General features: G+C 34.0%; 1 protein-coding gene across 1 annotated transcript in view; it reads left to right on the forward strand.

Moving 5' to 3' along the window:
* Nucleotides 1-10,754, forward strand: part of GRM8 (glutamate metabotropic receptor 8) — a 960,215-nt gene extending 949,461 nt beyond the window's left edge. Inside the window, exons 9-10 of the mRNA XM_044677717.1 lie at nucleotides 2,116-2,362; nucleotides 10,705-10,754. Of these exons, the coding sequence (XP_044533652.1) occupies nucleotides 2,116-2,362; nucleotides 10,705-10,754 (297 nt within the window). The remainder of the gene's footprint in view (nucleotides 1-2,115; nucleotides 2,363-10,704) is intronic.
* The last annotated feature ends 1,748 nt before the right edge of the window (nucleotides 10,755-12,502 follow it).

Here is a 12,502-nt window from a genome sequence, read left to right on the forward strand (position 1 = left end):
TGATACAATCTATAATAGATTTTAAAAACTACCAATAAAATTAATACATATGCCCATGTGTAGGGATTCCCCAAAATTTTGCATGATATCTGATTTAAGGGTGAATAGAATGCCATACCTAGAATCAAAAAGACCTGAGTTCAAATCCAACCTCAGATACTTGCTATGTGACCCCAGAGCAAGTCGTTTAACCCTGTTTGCCTCAGTTTTCTCATTGTGAGCTAGAGAATGAAACAGCAGACCACTCATTTGTCCATGCTAAGAAAACCCCAAGAAAGTATCATGGAGAATCAGGCATGACTGAAAAATAACTAAACAACAACAAAGATCTCACTAAAAGTCTTTCTGTAATAGTATTGTCATGAGAAACCTAATCAGAGAGTTATCTACATTTTCTCTGCAAGTACCGAGAGTAATCTTTTACTCAATTCATTAGAATTTTTTGTCCCCAAGTTAGACTCCAAGAAAGATAGAAATAAGCAAACCAACAACAAAAAAAAACCCAAAGTAGTCTTTGCCCTCAATCAGTTTACAATTACATTAGACTTCTTTTTTTAACTTTTAAGGTACATATACCTTTCTCTCCTAGGGAGACTTCCGAGAGTAGCAACCAGAAATCTCTCTTTTTTGAGCATTTAACTCTGGAAATGGTAAATGCCAGACCATATTGACCTTGACTAAAATACATAGTGACAGGCCATGTAGCTTATCAAAATTATCTCTCACCCATCATCTGACATGATATATATTTGTTGAAATAAATTCATTGATTATCATGCAACAACATTTTGGATAGAATTATTTAATTTAGAACAAGAAAGAATCTGAGAGACCCTTTCATCCAAACCCCTCATAACAAAGCTAAGGACAAGTGAAATTAGGTGAGTTGACTTAGATGACCCAGGATGTATTGTAGGTAAAGTACTTTATAAAAGTCATTGTCCTATGTCAGAATCTTGTGTGTGTGTATTCTTTTCTACTTTGTGTGTGTATACATATATGTGTATATATAGAATTATATATAATTTTATTTATATATTATTTATATATAATTTGTATATTATATTCATATATTAATATGAAATATAAAATTAAAAATTATATATATATATATGTATTTGCTGCTTAACAAGTGAGAATACTGAGTCTCAAAGAATCTGAGTGCCTTTCTCATTATTTTATGGGTACTAAGGCACAGAGCTAGCTATACTTTGAGTCAGTTAGTAGGATCATAGCTTTAGAATATGGGCAGGTATCTTAGAGTCATCTGGCCCAGTTTACTTTCATTTTCCAGATAAAGAAACTAAGATTTAAAATGGTTAAGTGACTTGTTCAAGGTCTTACACATGATTTGCAACCACGTCTATTATTTAACAATGTGAAACCCAGAATTATTAAAGCCTTCATGTGGAGAGTTGATTTTCAGAAAAAAAAAAAAATTGACTTCATGTCAACTTCAAAGATTTTTGTTTCTGGGTTCAGCGTCTGTCTAAAGCAGTGGTTCCCAAACTTTTTTGGCCTACCTCCCCCTTTCCAGAAAAAATATTACTTAGTGCCCTTGGAAATTATTTTTTAAAATTTTAACAGCAATTAATAGGAAAGATAAATGCACCTGTGGCCATCACCACCTCCCTGGATTGCTGCAGCACCCACCAGGGGGCGGTGGCACCCACTTTGGGAATCACTCATCTAGAGGAAAGGAATTATCTGCTGACCAGTTCTCTCACTAGAGAGAGCCTTGGTCTTACCTAGATGGTCTTACCTCTTTAGCCAGTCTGCTTTTGTATTCCTTCTTTGTATGTTTGTTTATAATCCAGAAATGAAAGTAAGGTATAGAAGCTTAATTGTTTTTATAGCAACTGAGTTTAATAAACATCACTGCCTTTCCCACCCACCTTTTCAGGAAACAAGAAATAAAAAAGGAGCACTTGACTGTAATTAAGGACAACTGAAGAGAGGCAGCCTCCTAATGTGCATGCCACAGAGGAGGATAGTCTAGCATTTTCACCTTTAGTAGACGTTGCTCTGAACATTTGCGAAAACAGTCCTGTGATTTGCCTGTCTGCCCATGAAGCTCGCTAACATTTCTCGTCATGTTGTTTATTCTCCCCTCAGATGTACATCCAGACAACAACACTCACCGTCTCCATGAGTTTAAGTGCTTCCGTGTCTCTGGGCATGCTGTACATGCCCAAGGTTTATATTATAATTTTTCACCCCGAGCAGAACGTTCAGAAACGGAAGCGGAGCTTCAAGGCTGTGGTGACAGCTGCCACCATGCAAAGTAAACTGATCCAGAAGGGGAATGGCCGTCCAAATGGAGAGGTGAAAAGTGAGCTCTGTGAAAGTCTAGAAACCAACAGTAAGTCATCTGTAGACTTTCAGATGGTCAAGAGCGGGAGCACTTCCTAATAGATGTACGTTTCATGGCAATCCTGTTTCTTTCTGGTAGCCTGGGGGATGGGTTGCATGGGGGCAGAGGCATGCCACAACGTTTATGCCACACGGGGAAGACAGTGACGTGAGCATGATGGGCAACCAGAGCTCAAAGGGAATTCCAAGAGCATTTGGCCCAACCTCCTCTTACAGATTCAGAGAGGTAGAGTGATAGAAGCAGGAAGACACAATTATTTGAGGTAGGCTTAGGACTAGAATCTGAGTTTCTTTTGCTCCAGTCCATGACACCTTTCAGCTAAATCCAAATGATTTTATGATTAGATGATATTCTCCAGAGGCCTCTAAAGCCAGGAAACATATGTCTTCCCTTGCCATATAACCATTATATCTCATTCTGCTCTTGCTAATTTAGAGCCCTTTAAAGTTTGAGGTGTATCAATAAAGTTCCATTGAATAAAGAAAAATGCTTTTTAGAACCAATTAAATATTTTATTGGATATATAATATTAAACATCAATACCATCGTATACAATTTTAATAATAAAACGGTCAATTTCAGTAAATAAAATATAACTTTTCTTTTCTTCCCTGTATCTATTGCCATTCGCTATTACCCCCAGACTCCTCCAAACAACAGTAGAAGCAGTACCTTATAACAAATATGTATAATCAGAGGTGGGATGGTTAGAATCTTTTAAAAAATATTTGACAATTAATTGAGCATATCCCTACCTACAGCTTTTACTTGTTTAATATCTCATTGTTCCTTGCAATAAAATGATAAAAATCATAAAATTGAACATTTATTTAGTTCTTCATTTTCCTTAATATGCAGAAAAAAAAAGTATTAGTTATCTGGATATCTGGGGAATAGTGATTGTTACCTGGTCAGTAATTCTGTTTAAGGTTCTTGATTGTCCATTCTTATTGCCCCAAGTAATCTCCTGTTTTTGGCTTTCTTTTTTGTTACCACAAAGTTAGATTAAGCAATTTACTCTGGTACTAATTAATTGATATAAGCATTTAAATCACTATCATGAAAAAGCTCTGTGAGAGAGAAAAGTAAATCCTTCCCTTGTAGCCCTCCCCTCAACCCTACTTACTTTCTTTTAAACTTAATGTACTCAAATAGCAAATAGGACCCAGCAGCAATCCTAAATCTGATATAATTATATGTTTTTGCTGCTCGGTTTTGATTAACTCCTGCTTCTGCTTGGGGATTACTCGATTTCTGTTCACAGATATCAAAGATGTACATTCCTGGTAAAGAATGAAATAATATACCTGCTGCCATACTAGATTCAGTGGGTAAATGTACAGGAAATAAGAGTCATGATCTTTGCCCTTAAGTAGTTTCCATTCTTGGTGGGAAAACACATCTCAATTTTAATTAAGATCAATTCCTGTGGCAAACACTTTTGCCTCTCTGGAGCTGTACAAAACACTTTGAATCCTTTTCTGGCCCTTTGACATAAAAATGAGGAATGCACTTTAACTAGTATAATCACCAAAATTTTGTTTCCCAAATCTAGTCATGTGATACTTGGTAATAAGGAGAATAGTTTCCATTTGTAAAGCCCTTGGCAGTTTACGAAGTGCCTGGAAGTCTTATTTTGAGTCTTTTGGCAAGATAACTACCAATTCCTTAGTCTCATCTCTTATACTATGAACATATCTAATTTATAACTATAATTTTACTAACTATTCTGATTCCTACAGTATTATATTTACTGGAATGAGTGGTCAACTGCTCTCTGCTTGCCACAAGAAAGAATATAGAGAATAATATTTCTAGAAAATTCAGGCAGCAGAAGAATTTTGCCCAGCCTTTCACAAAGAATTCCCTTAGCTTCAAATAGGGAGTAATGAGAGACTGTTGAGGGGTGAGGATGGGATGGCTGGGAGGAGGATAATTTTGTGTAGTAAGCAACCACAATCAGAGAGTTCATTAGTCTCATGATTACAGGTGAACAATTTACCACTAATGGATCCATTTTGGTTCCTAGCTACTTGTGCACCAATTCACTTCTATTAGAGTTATTGGTACTACATTGTTATGTCTTGGGAAACAATCTGGTCTGGTATTTTTATATTTTGAAAGCTTTAGTGTGGGAAGTTAAAGCTATTCGTAGGAAGCTAGTAAACCACATCTGGCAGGTTATTTTCTTTTGATTCCTGGCACTTCTTTATATGACTCACTGGAGTCAGAGATGGTGTCTTCCTTAAAGCATCATTTCATAAAATTTCATAAAAAAGACTTTAAGGATGAGAGTCACGCTAACTTTCAGTGGGTGTCAGCATCAGCCCTCTCAGCCATTAGATGCAGTGGAAACTGAGGTATCAGTTATTATTTTTTAAAGGCTCATGGAAGAGGAAAATTCTCATTATTATCTAGCCTTAATTCCCCATGATGAATACAAACCCTGTGGGTTTTATGATTTTCTATTATTTTCTGGTTATACTGAAAGGAAATCATGTACCATAAATATGTTCATTTTCTTGGAGAGCTGGTAAATGCTGGGCTTGGATGGTGGACGGTTCAGTAACTCTCTGGAAGGATCAGCTTCTTGCCTTTGGAAGGTGAATCAAAGGTAGAAAAAGTGCATCGAGATAAAAAGATAAATTAATGTCTGAGTCATCTCCTGGTAACACATTAATGTTTAGAAATTCATTCACCTCCCAGTGGAACAATTGACTTCTACATAGGAACCCCAGGTAATTTCTATTTAAAATGAAGAAAAGATATCATAGTGCAATATTTGAGCCCTGGAACAAACCATTTTAGACAGGGTCTCTCATCTAGCAAAAAGACTTTCCTTTCTCTATAAAGACAGCTCAGCTACTTTTCATTTATGTTTGGAGATTAATATGAAATATGCCAATTATGGTATCTTTTGTATTTATTCTGTGCTTTCTGTGTAGTTTTTCCCCTTTTCCTTTTTAAATTGACTTCACAAACTTTATCCCCAATATCAGACTTTCTGAAATCTCCATATAATTAACATTTCATTACTACACTTTGCTTTCTTACCAGTAATATATACACACTATGATTATGAAAATAGAATTGATTATCTTGAAAACCTTGGTCACCCCAATGCATGAAGCACCCTGTTGTGATAAAGTGAAGAGAATAATTTTCCACATATTCCAAACTCTCCTAGTCAAGACTTAATAATCTAGTTTGTGAATTTTTCTTGCCTCTTTATTCATCTCCCTTTAGCTTGCTGGCTTTTGCCAGTTCATTATCTGATATATTTCCATTCAAACATTTCAAGGAAATAGACAAGATTTTTTTTTAATTTTTGGTGGGAAGGGGAGAGAAGACACTTCTTACTTGGTGGTAGCTCCTATATAAGTTTTTGGAGAACAGACATTGAAAAAAATCCCTTTTACTGATTTTTTTCCTTTTTTCCTTCATTTTTAATCTCTGAGTTTAAATGAACCTATATTAGAAAAAAACCAGTAGCTAAAAGTTAACCACATTGAAATTTCTTCCTTTCACCACTCTACTTTTTAAAAATTACTTGAAGATCATTTTAAGAATGCTCAGGCAGAAACCTCAAAGATACAGTCCTTCTCAAGTCACAAATAATACATTTAAGGAAATTAGAGGCAGAGAGGGAAACTATATTAACTGCTGAATTTGCAGTATCCTATCTTTGACAAGAAAAGGTCAAATAAGGTTTCATGGTCAGGGTCAGAGGGGAGGTGGAAACAAAGTTCTGGGTGTAGGAATTGTATCAACAGTGCCTAATTAACAATTGCTGTGTATGGCATTCCTGAAACTATGTTCATGCATAATTCATGAAAACAGCTGCTGCTGGAAGTTGATTTGTTCTCTCTAGCTCATGAACACAGTGTGGTGCACACAAGGAAATACATATTTGCTAGACTCCAAAACTGATTTTCCTATTAGAATATGCATCTCCACTGTTGAAAATCCCCCTGGTAGCTCATCCTTATAGATCTGCTCCATTTCTTCCCTGCAATGTTCCCCAAATAAAGGCTCAAATAGGCGCAAAAGATCTGTCATCCTCAAAGGTGGTCCTACATAATTTGATTAGCTTGGTAATCCATGAAAAATCCCAGGGTCTAATAACTTTTTAAACTCTCTTTTACTCACTTGATTTATTGATTTTCCTTTTTCCCATAAATAATTTTCTACCAGTTATTCAGGTCCCGCTTAGTTTTAAATCTCTCCTCCACACCCTGGAAAAACGCTGGTACTAGAAAACAGAAAGAGAAACTTTTAATTGATCTATTCATGTTTATCTATAAAAACATATAAATGTATACCTGGAAATGTCCTTAAGATATCATTTATTCTAACTTTCTCATTTTGTAACTACTGAAAAGGATGCTTAAAGTGACAAAGTATTATGATCAAGGCCCTGATTTCTAGTCTAGCATTCTTTCTACTATAGTTTACTCCCTTTATCACTAGTAAGGCCCAAACATTAGTTAATATCAATTGAAAATTTGTAAAATTGTGTTCCTGTTTAATTTAAGGGCATCATCCTAGTTGCACAGTGATTAGAAAACTAGACTTGCTGTCAAGACTTGGATTCCAATTTTTCCACAGACATTTACTATGTGAAAGTGAGAAAGCCACTTTTTCTCTTTCAAACTTAATTTCCTCATCTGTAAAATAATTGCAGCAGCACCTGTCTGATGTGTTGTGTGTGTGTGTATGTGTGTGTGTGTGTGTGTGTGTGTGAGTTTTAAATAATTAACTAAATGTAAAATATTTGGTAAACCTTCAGACAATATAGGAATTTTTCCTGAGTTTGGCTTCTAAATATGAAATGTAAGACTTACTAAATTCAAACAAAATTTAATATACTTAAATTAATAACTAACTATTGAATAATCAGTATTCTGCTTTGGACTTACTCTAAAGCATTGGCTAACTTCAGGAGTTATGGAATGGATCTGTGGGATTTAGGCTAAATTGGACTGTGGGTCTGCTAGTCTATAGTACCCATAAGACAACCCAGACTTCTCTAGATTTGGGGATGATTCCCCTCAGGCTGGTTTGCAAAAGGTGGGTCAGATTCTGGTCCAGAAGAACCTAGCCTCCAAATCTGTAATCCTATGTAAAGCCTCTATTGTGTCTCTCTAATGAGATTTAAATCCTTGAGAATAAGATTTGTTTCCACTATTTGACAAAAACTCCTGGGAGAACTGGAAAACAGTATGGGAGAAATTAGGTTTAGATTGATGTCTTACATCCTGTACCAAGATAAATTCAAACTGGGTAAATGACAAATAAAAAGAGGGAAATTTTAAACAAATTAGGTGAACATAGAATAGCATACCTGTTAGATCTATGGGAAAGGAAGGAATTTAAGACCAAGGAAGAGATAGAGAATATTACAAAAGGTAAAATGAGAATAAGATTTGTCTGATATATTTGTAGTCTTGATACCTGCCAGAATTACTTGTACATAGAAGGCATTTAATAAATACTTGTTGAATTGTAATAATTTGTTGATTTCTTATATTGCGTTTTGATTTCCTACTACATTCCCAACTGGAAAGGAAAATCACTGGTTAAATTAGGTGGAGTAAACATATCCTAAGTAGGAAAATAAAACTATATCCTCTTAGTATTGGAATTATACCTTTTGGACAGCCGATTGGTAAAAACTCACGGTATCACTGGCCACATCATTATGCTCTCTCATACAACATGAAAGGGTTTAATTTAGTTACAGAATTTCAGCCTATAGTTTTGGTATTGCATTAAAGTTCTTTGGATTGGATTATTCCCTTCCTCCCAAAGGAAAGACTCTGGGACTTTTTGCCTTATTTAATGTATTCTAAAACTTAACTTTCCTAGAATATGTTTCATTAGGAAATGGAAGTTAAGGGGATAAAATCAATAATAGAAGTCCTGTCCTTTTCTTTGATTTCTTTATTCTTGTGATTATTCCCAAATCCCAATGCGGGTAAAATTTTAAATCAAATTATATTTTAAGGGATCATTTTGATCATTTGAATCTCAAAAAACCAAAGGAAGATTGTATTTTAGGTTTTTTTTAACTTCTTGGAAATTCAAACAAAAAACTGAAAATTTAAAAATATTCACTCAGTGCCAGATTTTACACTGTATTATAAAGTGGTAATTATGAAAACTATCTGGTACTGTCTAAGAAATAGAAAAATATGTCAGTGGAACAGAACAGGTATACAATAAACAGTATTAAAAGATGATAGTCACCTTGCATTTGACAAAAACATAGATCCAGGCTATTGGGATAAGAAATCACTATTTGATAAAAATTGCTAGGACAACTTGAAAGTAGTTTGACAAAAAATTAGGTATAGACCAATATCTTACATCATTCACTAAGATAAGATCAAAATGGATACATGATCCAGACATAAAAAGAGATATCCTAAACCAGGTAGTAGAACAGAAAACATAAAACCTATCACATTTTGGGATAGGAGAGAAACTTATGAGTAAACCAGAAATAGAGAGCATTGTGATATGTAAAATGGCTAATTTTGAGTATAATACATAAAAAGATTTTGTCCAAATGAAATAGATGTTGCCAAAATTAGAGGGAAAGCAAAAAATTTGGAAAAAAATTATAGACAGTCTCTTGGATAGAAGTATTAGATCTAAAATAAAGGGGTAAGTTCGTCAAATTGATAAGAATAAGAGCCATCCCCCAATTGATAAATAAGCAAAATATATGAATAAACAGTTTTGGAATAAATAAATTAAAGTTACTTACATATTTGTGAAAAAATGGAAACATGAAAAACATAATCCATGTATTTTGCCAGATGATTCCTTCTGTGGTGTGGGAAGGGGAGAAGGGGAGGTTGAATAAAAGAAATAAAAATACATTTTAAAAAATATCTTATTAAAATTTAAAAAAGTAATTCAAATATAAACTTGAATTTGACAGTGTTTCTACTTATATATGTGTAGTTATAGTACGGTTACACAGTTTAGTAGGCTGTGGCTCTAGCAACTAAACATTTTATTTTCCTATCTCAGTCTATATTTCTTTTTTAAAGAAATTCATTTACATCCCTGTGAATGAAAAATTAGCCATACCTTAATTTGAAGTGTTAAAATAGTAATCCAATGTAATGTCTCTTTATTAATATTTACTAGAAATATATAACTTGAAATTTCAAAGCATTTCTATGTAATGGACATATTTATCTATTCCCATTTTGTGACTAAATATGATTAAAACAAAATGGAATAGTGAGTCATATTACTTAAAACCCCACCAGCTGTGATTAGCTATAACCAATTTCTTGGTAACTCAATTAGACTCAGAAAATTAGGTCAGATAGCCAAGTGTATGTATACCTAATATGAGGATGCTTAGATTTTCAATTGAGATAGTGGATGTACTCAACACAATTGCTTTTTGTCTTGCCATATAAATGTGAGATATGGTAATTATTGCTTTTTTGCATGAAGGCTGCATGAAATTGTGCTTCAATGTGTGTATTATTCCAACACATGTGTTCAAAACTTTTAAAAGAGTAAAAAGAAATTTTAAAGCCCTCTCTGAGTAAAAATTCAATCCGATACAGCAATCATTTGTTTTGTTAAGTGTCTACAATATGGGAGGCACTAGGAGAGCGTTGGAGACATAAATCTAAAAATGGAATAGTCTGTGTCTTCAGAGACCTTAAATTCTACTGGAGAGATAGATAGAAGTACAGAGCTGATTAAATACAAGTTTACACAAAGAAATTACCAAGTAAGTCAAGGATGGAGAGAACACTAAGAGTCAGGGTGACTGTACAGGATTTCCTATAGGAAGTAACACCTGAGTTTAGAAAAAACAAACAAACAAACAAACAAAAAAACCTTTTAAATCCCTTTACTTTCCAATATGCACATACACAGCAATCTTATCAGTTTATAGAGGGGATAGATATAATAATAAAACATTTAGACAATCATACAAAGCATTTCAGGAAGAAAGGATTGCTAGGACCTTTCTTAAAAAGGAAAGTGGAATTTAAATAAGAAATTTGAGATTTTTTCTCCATTTGAATATATTGCCATTGCTGAAAAAGCATATGCTATGACATTAGTGGGTCTCAGTGTACAAATCTATCTATATATCTGTGAATGTATATATATATATGTATGTCTCTAGGTATGTATGTATGTATGTATCTGTCTATCTATTACATTCCACAATTTTTAAAATAAAGAGAAAAAAGCAAACAAGATAGCATGAGTCTAATGAGTATTGTTGCTTATTTGGCTTCTGAAAATCAAGCTAACCAAAGAATGCTCTCAATTTGTCTTAACAGCTTCCTCTACCAAGACAACATATGTCAGCTACAGCGATCATGCAATATGAAGAGAGAAATTAAATCAATCTGAAGAGTTGCGGTATCTGATCTTAACAACAACTATGACACCACCAAAAACTCACTCTTGGAAATCTCTGTAGACTACAATCAATCAATAGTCAGTCTCTTAAGGAGCAAAAATTAATCATGAGCCAAAAGTATCGGTAATGGGGAGGAAAGAAATCTGTTTTATAAAATACAACCAATGAGTTTAAAGCTCAAGAATTGCTTACTCATGAGAAGTTTAAAAAAAAATCACAAAAGGAAAACTAATGTTAGCTTGTGAAAAAAAAATGCTGTTGAAATAAACCATGTCTGATGTTATTCTTGTAAGTAATTTTTTGTGATTGTGAGAACTCCCATTCCTGTCCTACATTGTTCAACTTGTATAAGACAATGAGTCTGTTTCTTGTAATGGCTGACTGGATTGAAGCCCTGGGTTGTGCTAAAAAAATAAATGCAATGGTTGAAGCATGCACATTTTTATACAAATAATTTATTTCTAATAATAAAGGAATGTTTTGCAAATGTTGAGACTTGTTTCGTTGCAGTTTTAAAGGCAGGGAGACACTTCTCTTTGCAGCTGGCCCTGTTGCCACTGTTATTTAATTCCTCTTATAAAAGGCCTGAAATGTTCAAGAGAATGTGGTTTCTTGAAGAATGTGCTGTTGGTGTGTTGGTGTATGTGTGTGTGAGAGAACGTTATTTTATTTCCATATCAAGAAAAGTTATTCGTATAAGAAGTTGTGAATATTTCAAGATTCCCATGGTAGTTTTTCATAGTAATTTCATTTTTTTAAATGAGAATTCAAGAAATAGCTCCAGGCAAAATACCTTAGGTACTTACTCTAATCAACAAATGATGACTCAGAAACTTTTGTTTTTGAAACTATATGTGCTATTATAATAATTGAATTCTTAACAAGGTAAAAGTTTCACTAAAATTCCCTATTATGTACCTAAGTGCAAACCATCTTTGTGTAATGGAATATATGAAACTGTGTAGTATTAACCATTTCCTGTCTGGGTTTCTGTAGCATTTGTTTTCACACAAGCCTCACTGAAATCAGTGAAGTAATGGGCCCTAACTGGTACATTATCCATAAATACAAAGTTACTTTATTTATTCCTTTAGAATGATTAAAGCAATCATGGTTGATATAATGTCTCAGAGCTTTCTAATTTTCCCAATGAAAACATACCTTGGTTCATAGCACAGCATCGTTAAGAAGAGAGAAAACATGGAAGCAATGTAAAAATCTGTCATGCTAATAAAGCATACCAAGCTAAGTAAAAGAAGACTGTGAGAAGCTTTCAACACTGTAACCATGCTATTTTGGGCTTCTTTATTTCTAAGTTTTTCAACAATCCAACTAGTCAATGGGTCTCCACAATTATTTTGGAAGTAAATATTCTTTCTGCTGAATTACTTTGGATGGCTCCTCTCTCTCTCTCTCTCTCTCTCTCTCTCTCTCTCTCTCTCTCTCTCTCTCTCTCTCTCTCTTTCTCTTTCTCTCTCTCTCCCCCTCCCTGTCTCTGTCTGCCTGTCTCTCTCACTCTCTTTCTCTTTCTCTATCTCTTTCTCTCTCCATTTCTTTCTCTCTCTCTGCCTCTCTCTTTGTCTCTCTCAGTCTCTTTCTTTTTCTCCATCTTTCTCTCTCTTTCTGTCTCTCTTTGTCTTTCTCTCTTTATATATATATATATATAAAGAGATATAAAAATATATATATGTATATATATGTATGCACACATATAT

The sequence above is a fragment of the Gracilinanus agilis genome, chromosome 5, assembly GCF_016433145.1.
Source record: "Gracilinanus agilis isolate LMUSP501 chromosome 5, AgileGrace, whole genome shotgun sequence".
Lineage (NCBI taxonomy): Eukaryota > Metazoa > Chordata > Mammalia > Didelphimorphia > Didelphidae > Gracilinanus > Gracilinanus agilis.